We start from the raw sequence: 27,087 nt of genomic DNA, 5'->3' as shown, positions 1-27,087 counted from the left end.
TGAAACTTAATTGGTATTAAGCCATTAATTCTAATTATAATAAGTTTAAAGTAGGAAAACTCATTATTTCTCATAATTTCTCTTCTACTGTAGTAGTTTCTAATTTTCAACATTTTTGTGATCTGTTTGAAATATCTTGCTATATTTATACTTTTTAACAGTGTGCCTGGTAACTCTGCTGACTTGGGAAAGCTAAATACAATTTGCCATTTGAAATTTTTTCGTTACTTTTAATGACATAGTCATGATCAGTCTGCTGAAATGCTGACTGGATAGAAAAAGAGAATTTCTATAGCAATAGCAAAAAAAAAAAAATTGTAGTAGAAGTGCAGTTTATGCCACAAAAATATGGCTTTGATAACACTGATGATAGCAAAATGCAGATATTCAAAAGACAGAACTGCACTTAGAGCCCTGTGACTATAGTGACATCATTTGACCAAAATGCCTGCTCCACAAAAGTATTTGCCATTCAATGATGATAAAAAATACATGGAATAAGAAATGGCATATAGTTGACAATCTAAATAAACTGTTTATTGTCCTACAGTGAAGTTTAAGAGTTTTAGGTACCACCAAGGGTGTTTTATTACAGACTCTCAGAATCATTTGGGTTGGAAAAGACCTTCCAGATCATAAAGTGTGACCATTACTAAATTCCTATTTCCCATTGTTCATTTAAATCTAAGCTTTCGAATTGAAACTACTACCTCAAAAATCAAATCTGCAGCTGACAATATAAACAATGGAATGAGAGTGTGAAGCAAGCATTAGGCCAGTGGGCCCTGGGGAGCTGTGACATCTCTTGGTGAAACACCTTCCCAAGGGTTTAAGGTGCCATCACTTGCCATGGAAAAGAGCAGCACTTCTGCAAGGTCAGAGCCACTGAGCCCTGCCTTGCCAGCAGCCAACATAAACACCAGGCTGGCAAAGCACAACCTCTCGTCTGCAAAATGGAAAGCTGTGTACATGGAGGTTTGACATAAGCCAAAAAATAAGCAAGTGACTCGACAGGGGATTACAGACACAATTACTACAGAGAGACACAGTAAACATGGTTGGTTGGGGCAGCTTTTGATTGGCAGAAAGGCACCACACAGGTGATGACAACCACCAGCCCTTTTTTAAAGGCTGCAGTCTTCTTTCATTATAGCATCACACTTTGATCACTTTTGTTTTGCAGAAAGGAAGCTGGCCTCAAATCAAAAGAATTGCCTCAAAGGCAAAAGAGAGCTTTTTCTTTACAGTATAGAAAATAACACAAATATCCCTTCTTAATTAAGGACCATTAGAGAAGACGTTAACACAGAGAAGTTTGGAGTTGCCTTAGAATTTTATATCTGGGTGATATTAAAACTGTCATGCCACCACATCAAAATGAGTCTATGTTTGGTACTATATTATAAAAATTCTAAATAATCTTTCTGGGGAGAAAAAAAAAGTGTGACCAATATGCTTTCATTTGTAGTGACACAGTTAAAAAAAAAAATATAGGACCACAAACTGATGTCAAAATTCTGGCTTCACTAAAACAAGGTCACATATCCAGAACATGCTGAAGTGTGAGGAATCTTATTATCAGTGCCTTCTAGTAGACCAAGGCAAGATAAGAAGAAAAGGTAAGACCAAGGTAAGATGAGAAGAAGAGGAAAAAAAAAAAAGGACCCAAGAAAAAACACTTAACATAAAAAAATTACAGTAACAGAACAAAAGCCAACAAATAAACTCTTCAAAATTGAAGAGGGAAAATAAACACCCCTGTCCCATCCCCCTCACCTCCCACAAATAAAAAAACCCAAAGCCCAAATCCTCATTGGTTTACACCACGCAAAACCATGCCAAAATCAGTGAATTTCAAAACAGCAAAGTAGGAGTGGGTGTGTTGGAAAAGAGAGAGAAATTCAAGATACTTTTATATTTCAGGGCTTCCTTAGGAGACTCATGGTTCCTGGATTTTACTGGCAGAAGAAACAACTCAGCTTATGTTTTCTTGCAAAGAGGATTATGGTCATAAATCATCCTGAGGGTGCATATTCTAGGAGATAACATGACATTACTAATTCTCTGTTATAAAGGTCCTCTCCAACTGGTAGAGAAAAAAGGCCAGTTGTCAATATTGCAGAGTTCTTTTACTTTCCAGTTAACTCTTCTAGGATTTTTTTTTTTTTTTTTAATAACAGTCAACTCATGGACTGTGTTTTATCAATGCGCTGTCTTAGGAATCAAAAAAACTTCATCTTCCCCAGTAAGTTCTCCCTGTGTTCTCACCATCTCTGATTAGTGCCAGAGAAACTATTTTTGTATCTTATAAAGAACAGAAACCACTTTTCCATCCATGGTAATCTGCATCCAAAAAAACCGTGGAGTAGAATACAGCTCAGTTGCTCATGGACAAATAACATCTCTGGTATTACTTTCCATCAAACTGATTTGATTTTCTGAACATGTCATTCTTCACTCACATGATTACTTTTTGAAATAAATCAGATCAAGTGTTGTCTATTCTTCCCAACAAACATGGAAGATACATGAACTGAACGTTAGAGAATTGGAACAATTTGGGCAAAAATCAACTAGTCTCCTTCAATTCCTGTGTTATGAAGGTTTTCTGAAGCTTTTAATCATTATTTCATGACATAATAACAAGTTATCAAATCAATGAGACATTTCACTTAAAACCCAAAATGCTGCAAACCCCAAATAAGGTACTGATAGATACATACTTTCCTCTTCAAGTGAAAAATATGGCAAAACTTAATGAGAATGAAATTTGAGAACTGAGGTGGAAATATAATCTAGATTTTTTATTGTCATGCCTGCATATGCCAGCTGAGTTCATAAAAGCTGTGTGAATTTATTCCAGGTGTCAATAAATAAACAGGGTAGGGAATCCCATACCCTTTACACTCCAGTTGCAGAGCAGAGCAGTGTTTTGCTTGCATTGAATCAAATGACTGATAGTTCTAAATAAGAATTTTCTACTGTGATCCAAATGAAAAAATGGGTTAACTTTCTTAAAAAAGCAATAAATAAAACAAAACCAAACCCCAACATATGTGGCATTAAAATTTCAGTTTCCTACAAGTGTTCTGGCAGACCTTGGAGGCCACCACAAAGGTGGAGGCGGCCCTGGAAAAAACAACAAACAGGAGCAGAACTGGAGAGGACACTTAGGCACACATCAGCCTAAATAAGTGGAAAGACATTTTGGACCAAGAGTCTTCCTAACCAGGCTGAGAGCAGGCTTCCAATCCTTTAGATTGGAATTCTTCATTCTTTTCTTCTGCTCCAGAAGCTGCTGATGCTGCTGTTTCTACAGTTACCACCATCTTAGCACCATCCTCTTTATTCTAATTCTTTTTCTGCACAGCTGCACTGACACCTACTCACCAGATCTGCTCTTAGGCAAGACAATGAAACATGGAAGATGAGAGAGGTTTCTTTTTTTCTCTCAAAGACCAGAAATTAACAGACCTTGTTCAGTGCTTGGAAAAAACTCACGGCTTCAGCTTGCTCTTAAAGCAGATGGCACAGTCACCACAGCAAGTAATCCTCCCTCTCAAGAAGTGCAATGTAAAGCCAAGGTGTCTGGCAAGGCTATTCAGTTAAATGGTAATACAGCCTTTGGACAAGAATCCAGTTGGAAAACACACAGAACAAAAACACATTCAAAACCTGGCGACTGTGAGAACGAGACTCCAATTCCCACTACAATCTCTTGTTCACTCTGTGGCAATGCTAAGCAAAAGAAATTTGCAAATAAAAAAGCAGGGAACACTCATGTAGAAACCTGAGTCCTAGCCCATGAAATAAATATTTTTATATAGATACACATACAGATTAAAAAAAATTATACTAGGAATTTTCACATTGATTTTTTTATTAAGACTATTTTAAGAAAGGTTTTTATATTAAGAAACACCAATCATATGAGAACATCATCCAGAACAGCCCACAATAGAATTTTATTGAATTATACTCTCAGTTTGAGCAAATAATTGCAGATTACTCAGTTTACTCTGAGTTACGCTGATGGCTGCATATTCTTTCCTCCTTTTAGCAAGCTATCTTCCAAGCTGGTATTTAGGGAAGTATTTATGAACCTTTAGGTTCTAAGGTGTTTAGGTGAGATGCATATCCTGTCAAGGGATGGCATTAGGTAAATTCAACCATTACTTATATAAACTTATCTCACTGTAATTGGGATAAGGAAATAAAAGTAAGACTTCTGGCCTTACTGTGCAAAAATGCCATTATTGTTCGACCACATTTCCTGAGTATTTGACATTTCAATATATCCAGCAGAAAGGGCTGTCACTCATTGCCTTTGATATTGTTCAAAAGAAGTTTGTGCCATTAATTTTAATAATATTCTAAGCATGCAGCCTGATGTTAAATTCCTTTGCACTCCAGACTTCCACCCATTTAGAAAAGCAACATCAAGCAGAGAAGGAACACTGGCTTGCTTTCTAGTAAACCATAGCTCGGAACAAGAATCAACTGCCCATTAAAAACAGAACATTTTAGCCTGCAAAACAGACATTTGCTAAGTATGTCTTCATTATTTCATCTGGCAAATCTGTGTGTCTGCAATTTTCAAGTTAAAAACATGATAGAATGTGCTATGTTCTAAAGGTACGAGGAGAAAATAACTTCATATTTTCTTACCTTTGCATTATAGGGAATATAGTGCTTTGATAAGGCTTCAGGAGTGTGCATCCATGTTTTGTCTACAGAAAAGCAAAATAAAAGAAGCACTGAATATGTTATTCAATTGTTAAGTATAATAGTATCTCTGTGGAAAAGTTCAACAATTATCCTCTTTACTCAAAAAATTAGCTGTCTGAAGTAGTTAGAGGGGCTGGAGGGAAATATCTCACACCTTCCCAAACACTTAGAATAGAGAACCTGCTTCTTTATGCTGGGCATGCTTCCTATTTTAAACTTGGTTTTCCATAAGAACTGCAACTCCTCCCCCCAAATGTATTAATTGGTCTGAGGCTGTCTGCTGGTTCTGCCTCAGGTCAGAATTTCCTGCATCCTGCTGTTTAAAGCACTGACTGCATCTTGTGCATCTAATGATGCTTTTTTGAATGAATTGTGCTTTTTCTGATGAATTATCAAGACATTAAAGGGACAAACAAAATTATTCAAGCTGTAACTGACAGAAGAAAGCCCTAATCCTTATAAAAGAAAAAGAATGAGCATCAGATTCAGAAGTTTTAGATCTGATTTATAAGTTCAGATCATCTGTAATTTTCCCATATGTATGCTAAACAAATTTGCATATTCATCCTTTAACTTTCCCATTACAAGACTGTTTTATTCTCTTACTTTTCCTGCTGCATGGACATAATTCTGTAATTTGTCAAATACATCTTTTCCTCGTATCTTAATGGCCTTTTTGAATGTTCTACACAATTTAAGACGGAATTCCAAATGTTAAGATAAAGCTTCTTTTTATTACAATCTTAGAAACAGATTTTCAAGGTTTTCTCATTTCTCATTTTCAAGAAAAGAAAAATGTTCAAAAATGCAAATTTGCATTACCATACATTTGGGAGAATCTGTAACTCTAATTAATGTTTTATATGACATATATTTAACGTCTAGTAGAATTTTCTAACTTGAGACTATGCTGGTTTAAATGAGCATCAATTAAAATTACAAATCTGGAACTTTACTGACTTAAGTAACAGAATAACAGCTTAAAGCAGAATTCTACCCTTGGATATTCACAATTCCATTTGCCTTTATGGGGAGTTGCAGTCACAGTAATTACTAACTTTTTTGTTAGTTACACTTAAGGACAATAAAATTCATTTCACTTCAAACTGTTAAAGAGCAAAAGCTGTGACATAGATTGACACTAAAGCAATAATTAAATATTAGAGATCATGCAAAAGCAAGAAAACCATCAAACAATATATTCACCATCAAACAAGATATGCACCAGTCACCACAGTAACAGGATCAGAACTACAAAGCTGGGAGAATTCTTTTTTCCCCCTAGCAAATTTTATTCTAGATGGCAGCAATGTTCAGCTCCATTGCTGAAGAGTGATATTATCACTTCTTAATTAAGGAAGAATGATTTGTCCATTCAGCAGTACCCAGGAGGAAGATTTAAGTGGCTCTTCCTTTTAACCATGGCTTGTGATTGGACTGCCAGAACCAAGAAATCATTTCCCAGAATATTTTAACACATGAAACCTGATCTCTAACGTAATATCAAAGGCTGATGTTATCTGAAAGTGCAAAAGAACCATCCCAGTGAATTTGTGAGTTAGGCCAGGTAGAATAAAGCCTGTCAGGCCAGGAGATAAGCTGAAGCCAAGCAGCTGGTCACTGGTTTCCCTGGTAAGGCCAGGCAGGGGCAGCTGGCACTCAGGACAGGACTGCTCACTGCCCCAGCCTGCCCCATGAACACCTGCACATGGCCAATTTCAGCTCCTGCAGGTGCAGTCACACTGCTAATACCAAGGGTTCATTTACCTAGTGTTCCTTCTCACTACTGTTTACTAGCTGCACTAGGGATACAGTCATATTTATACACTGAAGGAAAATCTATACATATTGCAGCAAGCACATTTCTCTCTCACAGGATTTTTCATAGAGGTGCACAGAGAGAAAGAAAGAGAAAACCATTTCTATTTCTGCTCCTTATGTAGAATGTGTTTGGAGAATTGTTTACTGGGGGTGATTGCTTGACTGGATTCTGGTGAGGATTGTTTGAGCCTGATGGCCAATCCCACCCACCTGTGTCTGGACTCTAGAGAACAGGGTCATGAGTGGCGAGTTAGTTAGATATGGTAGTTAGAACAAGTAGGTATGTAGTTTTAGTCTCTTCCTTTAAATAGTAGATTAATGTATTATAGCATAGTTATAATAAAGAAATCATTCAGCTTTCTGAACTGGAGTTGGACATCATTTTTTTCCACTGGGTTCGCCTGCATTTTACAATAACATATAAAGGAAAAATCTAGTAAAAATAGAGCACTGACCCTCTTAAGGAAATTGCAACAGTTCTCCACTCATTTTATGCCTAGTACCACCACAAACAAGGGACAGAGCTCTAGGTTTAAAAGCAAATTTTACAAGCAGACAAGTGGCTAGACATGTACCATCATAACTAACTATTCCTTGCAAATGTTTCTTCCTCCCTTCTACCCATCAGGGCAAATTCAAATCTGAAAAAAACTGTTATTTAGTTTGGGAATCAAGTGTGAAATGCCAGTCTTAATTCAGTACAAAATAATCTTTCCAATTTTATTATAATGTACAAAGCTTTACTTAAAATGTTTCTATGAAATCATCAAGTTGCCTACCAACAGTAATGGGACAGAGATTCCAGCAAGGAATAACACTGCTAGGCAAGTGTTGCTGTAACTGTTGCTACCCCTAACTGGGAAGAAGATGAGGAAATATGGACAGGTGCTCTCAGCTCAAAATGAAACCAGTAACATAGCGAGGTACCAAAAGACACCCGGTTCCAGGCATCTTGTGCCTGGTTAAAATAGTCCAACATTCAGATGTAGATCCACAGGCACTGTGACACGGCTACTGAAGATTTCCTCTGACAATGGAAGTCCATTTCTTAGAGGCAAGTAATCATTGCAGAGTGGCGATATTTTGGAAAGAGCTCTTAATGCTAAACTAAATTAATGCAAGGCAAAACTCAAGCTGATAGCAAAGACTTGCAAAAAATAATGCAAGCTATTATGTAGTTTTTTTACCAGCATCTCCTTCCGAATTCCAAGGTCTGATTATGGACTTATACCACCCTCAGCAGCTGCTTGAAATACTCCTTAGAATTAATTTGCTTTCACAGCTGAGAAAGACCACATTTCAGACATTTTGCATGCAATAAACCACAAAAAACAGGAAAAAAGAAAACCAATAAAAGAAGTATTGGTCAAATATCTGATGTAGATATGGCTTGTGGTTTGCATGATCCCTCACCTTATTTAATTTTTAAGAGTTTTCACAGCTTAAAACTTAATTATTCATTCTGAAGCAACAAGCAAAATATGAAACCCTACAATGAAAATCATAGTTCATATTATTATTTTATTAGTTACACAGAAAAGAGTTCTAGACACTTCCCAGCTAAATAAAACAGTAGGTCTTAAAGAAAGCTCTGAAAGCCCAGATAAAACCAAACCTGACAACCTGCCTCTAATGTTAACAGTAAGAAAGAGTGAAAGGACTCAAGCTGTTACACTGGGTGAAAACCACAGTTATTTTAGATCTTGTCTGAAGTTCTTAATTCAGGCTTCCTTAGAGTTTATATTAAAGTTTAAAAAGTGCTCAGTTGTTTTTTGAGAATTATGAAGTTTTGACAATTTTGAGTTTGAGCCGTTCAGAGTCCAATAAAACCTACACTTAGATTTTATTGGTAGGTAGGTGAAATTCTGAGTATGTGGTGGCTTTGCCACACTCACTGGCACTGAGTGGAACAAGAGGTGTGGAAAAGGGTCACCACTGTGATTTCAAGTGCATGGGGTAAACCACAGCCCTGATTAACCAGGAATGGCAATCCTGTGTGGAGCCTCTCCACAACCTCAGCATGTGCACAGCGTGCTCAGCGTGTAGCACAGGCACAGAGAGCCCCTGCAGCAGCAGCACTGTCCAGTTCTTAAAGGGAATTTGACTTGGGTGAGAGCTTCTCAGGTTTTGTTCCCTGCCAAAACACACCAGTCTGCTGAGAGAAAACTGCTTCAAGTTAACACTGGGAGACCCAAGGGTCTGACAGACTGAATTGCAAGGGTGGAGGTGGGAGCTGGGCACTTCCATGGGCACAGGGGTAATGCTGCTCAGAATTGAGCCTTCTCTCTTTTCTCACCTACCTGACCTATGCCAGCCCCTTACCATTAAAAAGGGGAGGTTTCTTTCCAAAGTGCTGGGTCCTGGATGTGAGCCAGGGTGGAGGGACAAACGTGTGCTGACAAATCACACACCAAGGTAATCGACTCAGGGACTTGGGCAAGGGCCCTGAACAACTGGGCTGCACTCAGGGCAGGATGGCATCAGGTTAGGTAACAGCACAGCTGACCATTTATTTACCAAAAAAGAAAGTGCTAGCAATGCCAAGAAATTGTTCTCCCTTTGAGATTAATTTCTCTGCATGTTACTGCCCTAAGAGATTGTAAAATGGCATTTTCACAGTGCAGCTTTAGTTAGCTGCCTCCCTAAAGCCCACTGTCATTATTAATTCATCAACATTTAGTAACATTTATTAATTAATGTTTCTAAAGCGTTTACCAAAGCATATTAGACCTAGTGGCCATTCATTTTATACAGAGAATGAACAGAGAAGGACTCTGATTTTCACTTTTTCAGTGCCACAATGAAAACACAGTAATTTCTAAAAGGTGGGAAATAAAGCCTTTATTCTTTACTGGATTAATATCTTCTCCCATTGATGAATGCTTTTATTGCTAACAGAAGAAATCTTGGAACTGTCTTTTCTTCCTGTTTTACAAAACTTGGTATGACAAAAATATTTTTTGTGACAAGCAGCTTAGTAAGAATCTCCTGAAGAAGAGATCATCCTAAGAGATCCATAATACATCCAGGTATTACTGCCTCAGGAACAAACAGCTCACTTGCTTCAGTGTATGTACACAAGTACTCTCTGTTTCATTATTCCTAGATTATCTATTCTTCTGTAAAGAAAGAAAACCTTCACAACAGCACACAAAAGAACTGTCACCCTGTTAAACAATTTCCTTTATTCTGACTGCAGTAGAAACAGGCAGGTGCTCACAAAGCCTCCCCTATGCTGGTCAGACAGCAAGGTAGAATCTGTCTTCTTGACCACTGCAAGTAACACATGAATGGATTGGCTGAGGCCTGACACTTAATGCTTGGCACCAGAGTATTCATCAGAATGTAACACCAAAATATTACTAACAAACAAATCTGCCCATATTGTTGCATTGTTCAGCTGCAGCATTTGCTCCAGCCACCTTCTAGAGCAACAATTGGGTGAAGTCTGGGTGTCTGATACCAGTAATTTATTAGAGTTATTAACAGGCTACTAGGACTAAGCAAATTAAATTATGAGTCACAGCCTTCCCTACAAACACATAGAGCAAAAGGCTCATCAATACACATAGCTTTAAAATAGTCACTTTTATTATTTTTTTCCTTTTTTCCCCCCAAACATAAGATCTGCTTTGGATGCATATTTACTCTTTGCTAAGAAAAGAACCATATCTTCCTAGAACAGAGTGATCTTGGCAGAATGCTTTGCCTGTGTCCTTCCCTAATATTTAGGACCTTGTAAATGGTTTTAAACAGCTGATTGCTATAATTGCAAAATAGTGTCACAGAATGCTGGGTTGGCATCGTTACAAAATGAAAATAAGCCTGGTATTTGCATTTCCCTCAACAGTAACATCCACTGCATTGCCTACACATTTTATACTATATGTTTTTGAGATATGGATGCTAATATTTAAGTTTTGACAATAAAGGAAAATAGGATGAAAGTGTTAGTGCAACTGACCAGTGATTAGCAAATCTTACAAGTTCATATTCCTAAACCAAAGGGGAAAAAAACAATAAAAATAAATCTGAACTATTTAGCCCATATGTTCTCTAGTTACAACAAGAGCTCCACTGTCTTTGACAAAAGCATCTATTTGAAGTCAAAAAGAGATTACTGGCATAGCATATTTAAGTGATCACATTTTCCAAGTTTTCACTAAGATATAGGTAAAGATCAAACCCCAAACTCCATATTTCAATTTTGTAGTCTTGTTGTAGAAAAAGTTCAGTGAACTATTCCAGTATTACTATAAATAAATTTGGAGGAGTATCAATTAAACTTGTAAAAATGTTTAAAAAGAAAAATTTTGAAGAATTTCTTGCTGTTAAAGAACATTATGTAAATAAGTCAAAACAAAGGAAAAGGAGCATAAATTACAATCTCAATAAACAATTAAAACAGAATTTTCATTTTCTGATTCCAGAACACTTAAATAATATGATATAACAGTTTAAGTGGAGCTTTCTTTAAAATTCAAACTGGAAGGAGAAGAAAGGATTTTGAGCAACCACTGAGAGCAACTAAAATATGCATATCTGTAGCTTACTCTTGCTTATGTACCTATGGTACATCCTTTTATGTCCCAGAAGGATTTGATTTCACAAAACAATGTTTTCCTGAGTGATCTATTTTGGATGTTCTCTGCAACTTTCAAACAGCCTTATAGGACAAATTCTTATGAAATCAAACAGCCATTGTGATTCCTATCAAGGTCTGATTGTTACACCCCTAATTTATTTCACACAGGATAAGATATTTTACCTTTAACTAGATACCCATCCAGTAATTTCACAGAGTACCTGTGTAACTCAAGTATTTAGGCTGTGGCTGTGTCAATTTTAATTGGGTATAAGCCAAAAAGCTTCTGTGCTGTTCCCATTGCAAAGCCAATATCTGTGCCTATGGTTCAGCAGCATACCTGTCTTCTGGAAAGGAGCTCCTGAGCTTGGGAGAAGTAACAACAATTATTGTTGTAAATGTCACTGTTAACCTGCCCAGAATGTTCCTTACTACAGGCAAGAGATAAGATCAGTTCTGCAACACCTTTTTGAAGATAACGCAGATAAAATAAGCAACAGGAAATCATCCCCCTGTTCTTATGGGACCTGAGAGAAAAGAAAAATCAGGCTCAGCTGTACAGAGCCAAGAATCCTTCAGAGAAGGTTTCCAGAGTACACTCCTCATCTGTATGCCTCCTCTGAAGACATACTGTAACCTTTTTTTGTCCTAAACAATTAGAGCTGAAGCTTCTGCTTTCAGAATGTGAATATACTACCAGAAATATGTGTCCAGTTGCATACAAATGTTTACAAACACGCACAAAGTGTCAGACTGAGCACAGCCCTGTCCCACCAAGAGAAGACCACTGGGTCCTTGCCAAATGAAGGTGGAAACCCTGCAGCTCTCCTTGCTGCTGCACTCAAATGGGTGCTGCCACAGCCTAAGGAGAGCAACAGTACAAATAATACTTCAAAAACCAGAGTCACAAATCAATACAAAAAAGGGACTTGGCCACTGAATATTGGTTTTCCACATGACCCCACATTTAGAAAGACAAGGAACAGTAATTGGAATACATATGACTTGGTGGAGGTGTTATAAAACTATTCAATGACTTTTGTGTTAAGACCAGCTGAATACAGAAATATTTGTTATACCAAAAAAAGCACCCTCTTTTCCTCCCATCCTTCACTCCTCAAAAAGTTTTGTTCAAGGAAATCTTACAAACATCAAGCAGCAGCTTTTTTTGCAGTAGGGGCAGAAGAGGAGATTTAGACCTAGGTTTGGTTTATTGGGTTGTTGGTTTTTGGGGTTTTTTTTCCCTTTCTCCCCATAAGGTAAATGTTTTTATGAAAGGATAAAGTGCAATCACAAGAATATCTGAAGACCACAGTGGGGGAGTCTCTGGCTGCTTACATTCCTTTGAAACTGAGTATGTCCTCTTTATTTTTTTTTATCATTGCCCTTAATGTGGTAGTCCAGCATACAATAGGCCATTTGCTATCATTTTCACTGATGTGAAATAGATTCTGACAGAAGAAAAGTACTTACTTTAGGACTACACTTATCCCCATCATTCTTTTGGCCCTTCACCTATCGTCTTATTGAGAGAAAATATAAACCAAAATATTTTTCATCTCTGGAATGCAGCATATGTTTATAATAAAAATAAAGATCATATTGTAGCCAGTTCATTCACATAAAAAGAGCATCCTATAACCTTTGATTGCAGTTTTTTATGTGTCAGCCCCTGCCCATTAAATACACCTGTCTACACTTTCATAAATCAGACTCATAAAAAGCCATTTCACAGAAATATCATTGCTGAAATTTATGATTGAAAACAGGTCATTACTTCAGTATATTCTATTTAGCATTATAAAGACCATCTACATCTCAGGAGCTGGTAATTGGCAGCAATTAATTCACCTTATTACCTACTATCATACAGAAATCCAGAAAATTTAGATCTCCTCATACATTGAGCTGCATGTCATAAGAAAACTAAGGCTGACATTCTTTATGGGATGAAGGAGGACCATTGGGGCACAATAAAGAAAAAACTAAATTCAACTTCTGCATCCTGCACAACCTCACCCATTCCAGCCATTGTAATTCAGTAGACATGTGTATCTACATTTTTAGCTTTGTGTCACTCAAAAAGTTTCAATCTTTTGCTCTCAGAGGGTTTGGATTACAGTCATTGCTTATTTATATATGTCTCTAGATGGAACAATAGTTTTCTCTCACGTTTCTGATGAGACAAAAGCCAGGAAATTTAAGGCCAGAGCACTCAGCACACCTTGTCAGATGAAGTGGCTATTTCATGTCCAAACCATGACCTTCAGAAATCAACTTGCACTGAGTACTGGCTGCAGATATGATACCTGCAGTAAAAAATTGTGCCTCAAAATGAAATTCTAGTAATGCTGAAAGTAGAGATGTTTGCTCTCAAGAGCACTGCTCTGATTTATGAAAAGCTGCTGTTCCCATAACAGATTCTCTCCATAAACACTCATGCCACACATCGTATCTATAGGAAACTTTTGCCTGTAAAGGATCAGAATTAATTTTAAAAAGAGCTCACTTTCTGTCTCAGCAACTCACATTTCATGGCAATTCTTTTGTGAAAGCACAAGTTGCTATCCAGCCTCCAACAGAAGAAATAGGGGGAAAAATAAAGAAAGTTTGCTTTTAGTGCTTCTTTTCTTGCTTTGTCTACCAATGTCTCTAAATTAAATAATTTCCTGAACATTTAGAAGAAACATTCTGTTGCTGGGATCAGGTGATGGAATGAGAACAGAGCTGATCAGCAAGAGCAGCACAGTCCCAGCCATTCTGGTGCCCAGTTCAAAAGGATGGGAGCTCTGGCAAGACCAACTACCTTTTCTCTGTGCATCCTGATCATCACAATGAACATTAGGGAACGTTTATTCTGTAAATCTGCCCAATTCAGATATAATCTCTGGCTAATATCCAAGTATCACCTACATCTGTTTAAATTCCCCTCACAAGCCTATGGATTTCAGGCTATTGTTTTTGTAGCTTCAAGGTAACAGAGAAGTGCAAACTTGTAATTCACACAAACCCTGCCAGCAGAGCCAGCTGGAAACTGGTTTGGCTTTAGCAAGAACTGGGGAACCACAGCAGTCACACTGTTAATGCCTCAAACTACCCACACTCTTGTGGACAGAGGAAACCCACAAATAACACATCAAGAAATGGAAATAACTGTATCTATCAGATCTGGGGGGAAAAATCAAATACTATAAAGGAAGTTCAGCAATTGAAATTGATTTTAAATGCAGTTATTATGGATGAACACTGATAGAGCCAAGTTCTTCTGAACTTCAATTTGCATTAAAAATATGTAATTTAAAAGATGCAATTTTCACTTATTCTTGACAATTGCTTAACTGAAACTTGTTTTTTTTTTTTTTTTTCCCCTAGGGTATGAGAATGGAAATGTCACAAGTGTTACTATGAGTAAAATAAACGGATGAAAGCATTGCATTCCTCTGTCTCCTCAGGTTCTGAATCATTATTAGGAACCCACACTAATTGCATTTCATTGTGCCTGACAGCTTTTATATGATACTTTTTTCTTGTTGGGGTAAAAAAAAAAAAAAACAACACATGAAATTAACTGAACATAGCAGCAAATGTCTTTGAATACAATGAAATTCCAAAAATTCAGACAAGTACTTAGTAAGAAATTAGTAAGAAATTTCTTAAGAAGAAATTAAAACAGAGAGAAGTTAATTGAGACCCCTCAAATAATCCCAGGAAACTGAGGTTACAACTTCACACCTGATTGTAAAGGCAAGATGCAGAAACTGCCAAGGGCAATATGAAATAGTGAAAAGCATTTTAGCATTCTGGGTTCAAGTCCAAACTCTGAGAAAATATCCAGTAAAACACAACTGGTCTGTTTCTGAAACACGACAGGCTGAGCTTCAAACATTATCAGAAGTTATTAGGAAGAAAAAAAAGGAAAATAATTACATGGTCCCCTAGACAAAACAATCTACAATCCCCCAGCTTTTTTCTCAGTTGTGATAAATCAATCCACAATTAAAGAATAACAAAATGGTTCCTTAAATGACCTGGAAGAAGCCTGGCAACACTATCAAGCACGTGAAAGGTGCTATCTGTTGATAGCAATGTTACAATTACCTACAAAAGGAAATACATCAGTGCTTAAGGAGAGCACATGCTGTGGGTTTAAGCTTATTTTCTCCTGCTGTCAGGGTATTAAAAGATCTTTCATCCTATTTTGCAGCCTTTGTAAGTGTATCTTCCTTTAGTGATAACGTGCTGATATGCTGGACTGCTTCTCTTGCTCTGATTCACCTGGTTTAACAAACAAATGCACTGGACACACAAGGATGCAGTGATGCTGGCATTTCATGTTGGCCTAAGTATGCAGACTCCTTTCATTTCCAGCTTTGATATTGACACCAGAGCAGAAATTCTTGCTATATAAGCAAAATATTTACACTCAGTCTAACTGAGGCTACACCTACTTATTCATGCAAGGGCTTTATCTCAGTTGTGTGCCACACTAGAGGACCTTCAGAAGAAAACATGGAAAATACAGAAACGAGCCCTACTGAGTATTTTCTACCTTACAAACAAACAGGGGAAATATCAATAAAGCTGTCAGTAAAAAAAGCTTCACCACTAATGCTTCTTCTAAAGACTTATGTTTAATCAGAAGCAGTTAATGAAAAGAGACTAAGCAAGCCAGAGGAGCAACATATATAACTCTGAATATTTAGTGCTTTGATATTCTTTTGGAAAGCATGCCATTTCAGATTGCTACAAATCCAGAATATCTTCTTACAGCTAAAAATATCCTGCTGCATGAGATAGTTCAAGTGTATTAAACACAGTTTGAAAAAAAATAGCTCCTCCAAGCATATGAATCCAATAAATATATATATAAAGAAATGTCACTGACTCTTAGAAGTTCTAAAACCCTCCAGCACCTCCTTTGGTGTGTGAAGGCAAAAAAAAATAAAACAAAACCAGAATGTGTATTTTATGTTTATGTATTCATATGTGTGTGTAAACACATCCTGCAGTAAAAAAATATATAAAGTTCAACTTCATATTGGAATGCAGAAAGCTCTGTGAGTACCAATCAAGAATGCTTTACTCCATACATCTTCCATAAGGCTGCTCATTTTTATCTACATAATTCAGTACAATGATTAAGTTTTTCTTTGTATAATTCTTAATATTCCAAAGAAGTTTTACAGGGCACTTATGTCTCCATGAAATATAAGCTAAATTACCTACCTTTCTTCCTGCTAAAAGCACGATTCATGTTGAAAATCTACCCAGTCAATGATGCTTCTGAGTTCGGTGTTTTCCTCCCCACTTTAATCTGCAGAACAACACACATAAGAAAACAGAAAATTCCATTATTATTGTTGAAGTTCTATTTATCTTCATAGTAAAGACACTGCAAATGACCTTAAGAATTCTGAAATAATGCTAAGAAAGTGAGGATGTGCTTTGCTGAGGAAGAAATTTCAGCATTGAGAAGATCTATGTTCAAAACACCCAGTGGTGCTTCATATAGAAAGACATTTTAAGTTTCCTTTAAGCTGTTCTCCCAAAGATTTCAGAGGCACAGAGCAGGTGGCATTATACATATACATGAAGACAAATACCACACAAAAACAGGTTGGAAAGAAAGCTTTAAAATGAATGCTCACTACAAGACTCCATAAAAACACTCAGTTCATATTTGCACTGCCCTGTTTTGTGTCATTTAGGCTGTCAGATTATTTCAAGCTAGGCTTTCATCTTCACATGGGCTTGACACTAGGGAAAAAAAAATAAAAATCACAATATATAGACTTTTCTTCACTCAGGGACTTAATACTGATAAAATTGCCGTCTATCAGTGCTGCTACATCCTTGCTCCATTTTCCTCAGACTGTACAGTAATATCTGTATTTTCTTCCCTTAAGAACACGGATCCACTCTTAAATTCTTATTTAATTTCTGATTGACAGTACTATTTTTGAATTTTATTATTTACCAACATAAACCAAAAAAAATCCACTACATCCAAAGCTATTCAACACCATCCCATTCTGCACTACAGAGCTTTTACTTTTACAAACACATGTAAAGATATTCCCATTACGACTTTCCCTTCTGTTCAGATCTTCCAAGCAAAAGTTTCACCAGTTCTCTTTTATCACAAAAAGTTTCTCTTTCTCTGCTCTCCAAGCAGTCCAGTCAAAGGAAAAGAAAAAAAGGGATGGTAAGAAAAGAAAAAACACTTTGCTATCAGATGATTTTTTAAATCAACTAGAACTGTATTTTTGCTTTGAATAAAAACAAAACTTAGGCCACTATTTCAAATGTCAGCATTAAAATGACAAATTCATTTAAGATACTTTATGCAGCTCATGAATGATTCTTGTGGTGCCTACCCCTCTTCTTCAAGTAAGTTCAATACCAATTAAAGCAATTCTAAACAAATTTCCATGTAAATATTTGAATTTTTTGGATTGGAGCAAATGGAAGATTACAGCTAGGGAAAAAAAAAAACAAACCAAAATAACAAAACCTCAGTTTTATTTTTCACAAATCACTGATGCAGCAGGACTTCACCACACAGTCCTGTGAGAATGAAGGAGCAATCTCTGTTTATTTAAACTCACATAGCACCCTGGACATAAACCCAACCATTTGTTCCTTAAAGCACAGGTACCAGATCACTGTTTTACAGATTTTACTGAGCATTTAAGAAGGGAGGGCACGACACAACAGGCACAGGCAGGAGTTCCCCATGCAGTTCCCATGCCATGATTTCGATGCAAAGCCCAGAACTGCATTTGGTGCCCAGCAGTTCAAACAGCAGGGCTGGGGAAGCCTCACCCACCCCCACAGCCATCCCCTGCCCTCACTGTCATCAGCACCACACAAAACTGGGGGTACACTGGGGGCAGTGAAACCAAAAAACACCCCTGAGGGGGAATTCCAACACACATCAGGTCCCCAGAAGCTGAGAATGCTCAAGTAGCTCTCCTGGCAGGGCAGGCACGGTGTGGGGCTTTCACCAGTGTAAGTGAGGACAACCAGCTCCGTTGGCATAGAGTAATAAGGAAGAACATTAGAATTCCAGCTTTTTAGGCAACTACAAGTGTGTTTGGCTTACAGGTTTAACCCAGGAACCCTGTTAGATATACTTAGGATGTGTAAGCAGTCGCAGAATTTTGTTCAGGATGTTCACCCTCGTGAATTACCACAGTCAGTTTTGAGTAAAAAAAACTTCCTTTCCCCTCTAAGATACCTCTGGCAGTTGTCTTGCACAGCACTAGACCAAACACTTTAGTTCTCCCCCATGAGGGGATCATAACATGTCCTTTTTTGGAATGCCTTCTTTTTTGTGTATTCCTGTCTCATCCAAGAGACTGCTAAGGAACATATTTGAGATGGTTACTGCATAGAGCATCTCCTAATTAGAAACTTTGCAGGCACATCACAGGGCAGCTGGAGCATTTCTAGAGCTCACCATTCAAGTATTTTGTTTAAAACACAGTGTAACTAAGTGTATGTTTCTCCCTCATGAGCAAGGATATATTACCATTGAAGTAACCTATGCTAATAAAAGCCAAAATTTATTGACTACTTAGCTAAAAATGGCCAGTATTTCCAAAGTTATGTTCATAATTTCAATTCCAACAAAACATCAGTAGAACAAAACACAGCTGTGGTTTAGGCAGCAAACAATATCAAAACAATCAGTGTACTTCCACTTCACACAGAAAATGTTATTAAATTGGGGAACAGAATTAGCTACATGTAACTGCATTTACAATTCCCTCAAACTCTGATATGAACAACATCATCAATCTCTCAGATGCTGAAAAAGCAGATGATTAAGTGCTCCATAAAACTTTCCTATTAACAAAAAGACCAAGCCAAACACCACGAGGTTCATTTCAATCTCCTCAGTGGGGCTTGGGGCACAAGGGTGGTTATCAGACTGTCATACACAGCACTGGGAAGTTTTCAATCAGAAAAGCAAAGTTATGTTTAGACATATCCTGCAATATCTTTGTCCACAATATTTCAATGACAAAAAATAAAACTCTTAGGAGCAAGCAAGCTGTTCTCTGGTAATGGAAGGTAGACAGGCTTTTTGGCAGAAAACAATTGAGTTTCTGACAAATCTCAGCACACCAAACCACTGGAACAGACCAGTCTGTACAAAGCCTGTGAAGAGCTAAAAGGAAGGCAAGTCAAAGAATCCCATTCTGGTGCAGGGAGCCCTGTGGACAAGGGGAGAGTCCTGCCTATAAACCACTTGACCTGCAAGGGTAAAGCAGTTGTAACAATCAGAGGCATTAGGGAATAGGAATGTGGACCAAGCCATTCCATTACTCATCACTCAGGAAGACACACCTAGGTAAAGAATGTTTCTCCACCTTACTCCAAAGAGTTTTCTTCAGCTTTGTCCAGAAATCAAACCCTCCTGGGAAATAGAGAACCTGCACAGGATTCCACAAAGCAGTTAACTGAAAAATTGTGAAGACTTCTGACAGGTACAAACTAGGGAAAATCTGGGTAATATCAGGTTATTTCCTTTAGGACAGAGATAAAAGAAACAAAAAGAAAAAAAAAAAAAGAGAAAAAATGCTTAGAAAATAATTTTATTACACTAAAATATTCCAATGACAGACAAAAGCCCTGAGCAGGAGACATGATACCCACAGTCTGAGCACTGACACAGGCATATGTCCTGGGCAGGTGAGTGTTTAAGCTGTCATATCAAACTTTAAGCAGTCACAGAGAAAGCAAACACCATCTCCTTTTTTCTTCACTGTCATTAACCCCTTGGTTTTTAGCAAGGGGGGGTCTGGTCACAGCAAGGAGGAAATTGCAGAAGGGCAAGGGGAAACAAGAGGCCTTGGTGCTGGCAGGTTTTTGGACTCAGGAGTGCAAGGGTGGCAAGACTTGAAGCTGAGATTACTGAGTAATTACTTTTTAACACTGACAGTCACGTTGGTGGCTGTCTCCTCTGCCTTATGCAGCAAAGGCAGTGAGCAATGAAGTGGAGTGGCAGACTTCCAGCTGCCAGCACAAGGGCTGCAGCCCTCCCTGCCTGCTGAAACAACACAACAACTTCCACACAGGCGCCTTCACACGCCGGCAGGCTCCTTCAGAAGGCTGGGGTTTGATGTGTCTTCTAAATTTAGAGCCGTCTCAGACAAGCCAAGAGAACACACTTAGGAAGGGGAAAAAAACAAGCCATTAATGTAACTCGTCTCCTTTGTCTCTTATTTCCTCTTGGAAATATTCCTGAGGACTTATTTGGGATTTCCTCCCCAGTCAGTCCCTTTGAATGGCATGGGCTATAACAGTTACCTGGTCTTAGTCTTTGATTTTATGCCTCTTTTTCATTCCACAAATAATTACAACAAAACCTCCCTAAAAAGTCCAACTTGCACCCATCCACTCCCTATAATAAAAAATAGAATCCAATCTGTCCCTTCCCTTGCACACACAGAGTTTCACTACAAAGGCAAATTTAGCTTCAGAAGACATGAAGATCCAGACTCTTCCCCATCTCAGATCCCAGTCTTTAAAGCACACTGGGTAGCATTCCTTAAAGAATGAAGCACAAAATGTCTTAAAGCCTGTTTTGAAAAGGCTGCAGCACACAGGAATGTGTGATTCATTGACTTGAAATGAAACTTAGGCTTATAAAGTTATTTCTGAAGAAAAGATGAGAAACTGGAATATAATAACAGCTTTGTAAGTATTTTTCTGACTTAGACCAAAACTCCATGAAAATATTGACCTAATACAACATGGGGCATAACAGAAAAAAATTATGATAATACAAGACTGCATTGAGTAATACACAAACCCAAACTTCTACCTTTTACTCTTTTACACAAAGTAAACATCTTAACATCAGGAGGCACTTTGCCTTCCTTTTGTATGAAAACAGTAAAGTTGTGAAGAAATGACACATCAATGAACCTATTTTGGTGCACACCCAAACTTGCACTGTCATGCTAGGACAGCAGCAAGCACTTTCAATCATGGTTATGAACACACATATGCCCTTTTTGTTTATAAACAATAATAGAACAGTCTGTAGGCCTGTAAACCACAAGAGCATTTAAATAGAATTTAGCACTACAAAAACTTGCAGGAAAAATAACTTAAAACCGACACGGCTCTATGAGCTTCACCAAAATTGAAAATCTTTCTGTCAGTTGAAGTTCTTAGCCTACACCTGCGCTTTACAATTCACAGAAGCACAAATGGAGGATAAAGGAAAACATTCAGTCACCAGAAAACTTTACTTTCAAGGTTTTACTCATCACCACATTTTCAAACACATTCATTAGCCAGAGCCAAGTGGCAGCCATACTTTCCTCCTGAAGGTGAATCTGCAGAAATACAAAACTACTTCTTGCAGTTTTTCAACTTTGCAGAGGACAGGGCAGGGCAAACTGGAAAAGAGCTGGTCTTCTATCTAATTCCCCTCTTCCCACCACCAAAGCAGGCACTGCTGTTGGGATGACAGAATTCCCAATGGGACAGAGCCCAAACAGCTCTGCTGGCCCTCGAGCCTGCAGCCAGGGCATCGTGTGAGTGAAGTGCCCAGAGGTGTCACTGGGGCTCACCTGGTGTGAGTGAAGAGAGAAATGACCAAAACAGCTGGAAGCCATAGCCCTAGAAAAGAGCTCACCTTCCAACATACTGATTGTCCTTCTGTGAATGGAATGGCAGGAACACCCCCATCTGAAGGCTGAAGACCCTCCTGTGGTCTGGCTGAGATCAGCCTGCTCTCCCCAAGCTCCTGAAACCACCAGGAAGGTACAAGAGGCACACATGCCCCATATTTTTCTTCCCCTCTCTCAAGCAGTACAAGCCTAGTACTGTTGTGGCAAGTGATTTCCATCCCACAGCAAGAAGTCTTTCAGACTACAGGTAAAGCATTTCTCATACAGCAGATCTGCCAAAAGGTATTCGCAGAAACCAAGGACAAGGAGACAGCAGTGTTTTACTATAAATATCAATATCAAAGAGAGGCCAGGAAGCAGAAAATCTATATGAAACTCATGCATTTCATAGCAGTTTTCACAAAACTTTTCTAGGTGATTTTTTACTCTTCCATTTCCTAAAATAATCTGTTCCTTTCAATAGGAAAAAAAAATGAAAATAAAGATGAGTAAACAGGTGACAAGGGGATATCACTCAAGACAGCTGACAGCAAAAACAACTCCTTAGGCAAGGTTATCACTAACTTTTGTTTTACAGCAAGAAGAAATATCAACATCAATAAGTAAAACAAGAATAAACTTCAGTATTGAAATAGAAGTACGAAGAAAATGTGTTTAAAATTGTTGCAAACACCAATAAATCCTCAGACAAGTTGATAATGGAACAACCTTTAAAACCCCCAGACAAATAGAAAATGTACTTGTTCCACAAAAATAGTTCTCTAGATGTCTTTTAAAGCATTAGGAACAATGTAATTTTTAAAAATATTGCACTTCTCAGCATATCTACTTGTAAACAATAATTTTTTTTAAATTATGCTTAATTATGCTCATACATATTAGTGGATTACATGACTCATTGAACAAACTGAAGTTTATACTGTCCAAGCAAAAAGAGTCATTGCAAACACAAGAGCATCCTGCAGAAACCAGTTCTATTATTTCTATTTTCTATTATTTGGTTCATTATGACAAAATAACCATAACAAGATATAAGAGAGGTGCTTTCTTTTTCCTCCAGTCCACAAGCACCAGCGAGCCAAACATGAAGGATTTCAGACTTGTCAGCCTAATTCTTACTCCATTGTACAAGAACTTACAAATGTCAGATGCTCAGAGCCAGCAGAAAGGCTTTATGTGTGCTCTCTCCCAAAGAGCTCAGACACGCTCATCTGCTCCCAAAGGACAGACAGATGGCAAACATCTCGCAGACAAGAGTATTCTGCATTTCACATCCCATTAGCCATTTGATCAGCTGGATGCAGTCAGAACAAGATTTCTGCCTGTCCCAGTACTTTCAGATGGACGATGGAGCACCTGGGGAGCTTCGTGAGTGTTCTGGGGTCTACCACAGACAAGTAAACACAGAACAGCTCAAAATAAACCAGTCCTGGTGGAAGGGATTAGTGGATACCTGAGCTTTTGACTCAGAGGAGGAGTAATTTCTCAGAATTTCACACACAGTCCTTGCTTGAATGGATAGATACAGTCAAATAAAGGTATTTCCTGATACATAGTATGGTTATTTCCATGCTGGCATCACTGTTTCTCCTCTAGAAGAGCTGATTGCTCTACAGCAATCTGGAGAACCTATTATTTATTTAGTTACTGGCAGATGATTTTCAAAGCCTCCCTTTTATTTTCTTTAAGGGGGAGAGAATGTATTTGAAACTTTCAGGTCTCAAAACAGCAGCAAATTTTTGTTAACCTTCTGAATTTTTTCCAGTTGCATTTACTGCATTCATTGCATTTTCATAATCACATTGTAAAAAGTGCTGCTGACAGAAAAGGCAGAGACCAAAAGACTCATTAGGTATTCTGAAGGTAAATCTCCAAACAAAGAAAATCAATTTCAGAAATAGGTTTAGATCCACTTAGAGTAAAAACTCATCATATTTAGCAGATCTGTTATAGAGGCACAAGATTTTAACCAAAGACATAATTTTTCTCCTTTACCAAAGTATACTTGGCCAATCCTGAAAAGTGCATCAGACATATCATTGTGCACATATGCTCAACAGGTCCCAGAACACCACTTCATGTGCTTCCCTCAATGTGCATTAACCTTAATTGAAGCTCATAAGCTGATTACTGATGTTCCAAAGATGATTAAGCTTAAATGAAAACCCCAGATGTCCCTTTAGACAAAAGCAACCAAAAAAATTCTGGGTAGGTACCAGAGAACAACCTGCAAGAGAAGAATGAGAAGAGAGGTGCTTTCATCTCTCCACACAGGCTCCTCTATTTTCATTACTCCTGTACAGCACACACTAGATATCTTCTTTGCTACAGTCCTCTCAACAGGCTCATTCCAATTTATTATAAATGCAAAATGAAAAATGTAATCACCTTTTCCTCAAGGGATCTGAACTATGACATTCCAAATGGCTTCCTAAGTCTCTGAAGTCAGTTTGGGTTTTTTCTCCTAATTGTAAAAAGCTTCTGGGCTTTTGTTTTTTTTGAGGTGTATTTTTTTAAAGAAAAAGATCAAAACAAAATTAGCAGAGATCCTCCTCTTATGGAAATAAGGCATACAATATGTTTCCATTATTTAAATCTAATTTATCTGCAGGACTTAAAAGTCCATACTTTAAATACTTTAATCTGGGGTCCCTTGTCCCACAAGGGGCAGCTCCCTTTGAGCTGTTCCTCAAAGGAGAACCAGAACCCTGTATTAACTCTAAGCATACAGACTGCTATGCAGGCTATATATGCTGACTTTCTTGTCCTTTACAGCACAATTCCTACCAGCATTTAGTTACAAGGCTAAAGGTTATATGATGAAAAAAATCACTACCATAAAAATTTCTGATAATTTAGTTTCTCATAATCATAATCAGTTTATTAACACATTGCATACCTCTGAAACAATGACATTCACTTAACAAGAGTTTAAAATGTGTCATTCACTTCACAAAGATGTAAAATCTGTGATACTGAACACAATCCCTTACTATTAAAAAATAGATTTCTCATTAATATTAATGCATTCAGATTCCTTAAACTGGTTAGCCTCAAGGACAGTATTAAGTTTTACTTAAACTGATCAGATGGGCTTTATTAAGTGATTTCAATAGTTTTCAAAATTGAGAAAAATTGGCAATATCTGCTTTCTCACTTGTACTAAATGAATCTCAGAGGGAGTATCTTGAAAACAAGATTATATTGGGTTTTAGGCTTTATCACATTACATTCCTTTAGCTTATCTGAATACAGTCTGAAGAATCCAACCATTTTGGATAGCACAGATATGGAAGTGACACAAAAGCATAGGAACCAAAGCCATATTTATGACAAATTAATCTCCTCACCTCTGCCTTTCAGATCTAGTGTATATTCGAATAGTTCATTATAGTGTCTGTTCAGGAGAAACATTCAGGTTTTGCACACTATTACAGTCATTACTAGTCTTATTTCAAGATTTTGGCATGTGATCCATGCTAGAGTAATTTGGTGGAAAGTACTGAAATCCAGGCTAATGCATAAGAGAGTTTCTAAGCTAGCAAAGGCTAGCTGTACCTTCTCTTACAGTTGAGACTAAGGAGAACATGTAAGTTTTTAAAAACATGAGAGACCATCAGGTTTAGACTGAAACACTGATCACATCACACACAGAATGGTACTGGCTGCTGGGGTCGGGACAGTTCCAGTCCCTGCTCCAATTAACATCCATGTAGTTGAAATGTCCTGCAAGTCACGTTCACAGTTCGTTCAGCTTCACAAAGTTTAATACCCTCAGTGAGGCAACTTCAGTATTTGGTAATGAAAGACTGCCTTGTCCCACCCTTCACAAGCATAGGAAGCCACTACACACAGCAACTCTGTCCCCAGGCAGGCACCAGTCTGGGCTGAACCTCCAGACCCAGAGGAGAGAAAGAAAGAGAGAATCATCCTCCTGAGTGTTGGGAGGTCATTTAGGCACCTGCAAACATCACCTTCTGTGGCAGAGTCCATAACTTAATGACTGGATGTAAAAGAAGAGGGATGTGAAAAGTAGGTAGTAACACCTGTTATGCTTTCAAAGAAAGACATTTTTAAGTTACCCTCTTGAACCCTGGGGGGAGTGGGGGTATAGGCAGAAAAAGGAAAAAAAATAAATACCCAAAACAACACAAAATAATCAAAAAACACCAAACCTCAAAGTTTGGAAGTACAATGTTTAAAAAAAATGGAAATGGACCCTTGCCAGAGTTTCATACTGAATAGCTTAAATGCCTGTGCCAGATATTTAATTTCCCTTTTTTTTTTTTTTTTGTCTACAGCTCTGAGATACTAAGTCTGGTCTATGGCTCTGGCTACAGTGACTAGATTTGCAAGCACTGAAACAAATCTATGACAGTTTTGCAGCAGCTCAGTCCTCTAATAAGCTTCACTACCAAGGTTTCAAGAACTCACTGTATGAATTCAGTGTATCAATGCCTTTTGAGTGAGATTCTCAAATCTGTTTGTGCAGGTGAAGACTGCAGGCTAGCTGAACTTAAACTCTGTTCACAGACCTTTAACATCTATCCCTTTCAGCTGGCACAAGGCACCTGAGCACCCAGAGCTGCCTGACCTCCTTGGGAAGCACAGCTCAGGGCTAACAGCTGCTCTCCTGCAGGAACAGCACAGCTCCACCAGCATCACTGACTCCTTCGTGATACCCCGGTGACACACAGCCAGACAGACTCTTCTCCTTCACAGTTAGCAACTCTCTGTCCAGGGGGGCAAACCACAGAACACAAAGTGCACTCATGCACTTGAGAAAATGCTTTTTTCAAAAGCCAAACCTAGGAATCAGCTGATGAAACAAAAGCAGCACCATCAACGTGAAACTTCAGCCTGTATCCCACAATTACACCAAACCACATGCTCATCTCCCCTACTCCTTCCCCAGCAACATACAATGGCACTGCTGATTTTATGAATCACAAGTTCAGATTCCTAAAGTTACTTCCAGGACCATCACATGCAAGTACTACTGGTAGTCACCAAAGAAAATTCAATTACTTGAGGTTTTGGATTCGTATTCAAACACAACTTCATGGACACTGTCAGTGTCAATACTGATTTTCCAAAAGCCTCTAATGTTGTTATACAGTCAAAGAATGACAATTCAAGAGAGCAAGCTGTGCATTTCTACTGGTATTTATGTATTTCACAGTTCATTTCAAAAGAAATAGCTAGGAGTACTGAAAAAAACTAAGCTTGAAATTACCATCCTAAAGTCTTGCTTCTACTGCAGCTGCAATTTTTTTGGTAAACAATGAGCACAAAGATAAT

The 27,087-nt window shown here is 38.0% G+C and overlaps 1 protein-coding gene across 4 annotated transcripts in view; it reads right to left on the bottom strand.

The window, feature by feature from the left end:
- The window catches only part of GULP1 (GULP PTB domain containing engulfment adaptor 1), a 146,354-nt gene that overhangs the window by 60,433 nt on the left and 58,834 nt on the right, over positions 1-27,087 (bottom strand). For all 4 annotated transcript variants that reach the window (XM_053948307.1, XM_053948310.1, XM_053948311.1 and 1 more), the window contains 2 exons: positions 16,361-16,448; positions 4,669-4,730 (listed from right to left, as the gene is read on the bottom strand). In XM_053948307.1, the coding sequence (XP_053804282.1) occupies positions 4,669-4,730; positions 16,361-16,388 (90 nt within the window). In that variant the 5' untranslated portion in view covers positions 16,389-16,448. The remainder of the gene's footprint in view (positions 1-4,668; positions 4,731-16,360; positions 16,449-27,087) is intronic.

Source organism: Vidua chalybeata, chromosome 7 (genome assembly GCF_026979565.1).
Source record: "Vidua chalybeata isolate OUT-0048 chromosome 7, bVidCha1 merged haplotype, whole genome shotgun sequence".
In the NCBI taxonomy this organism is placed as follows: Eukaryota; Metazoa; Chordata; class Aves; order Passeriformes; family Viduidae; genus Vidua; species Vidua chalybeata.
The sequence above is the reverse complement of the archived record's forward strand: the minus strand, read 5'-3'. Positions and strand labels throughout refer to the sequence as shown.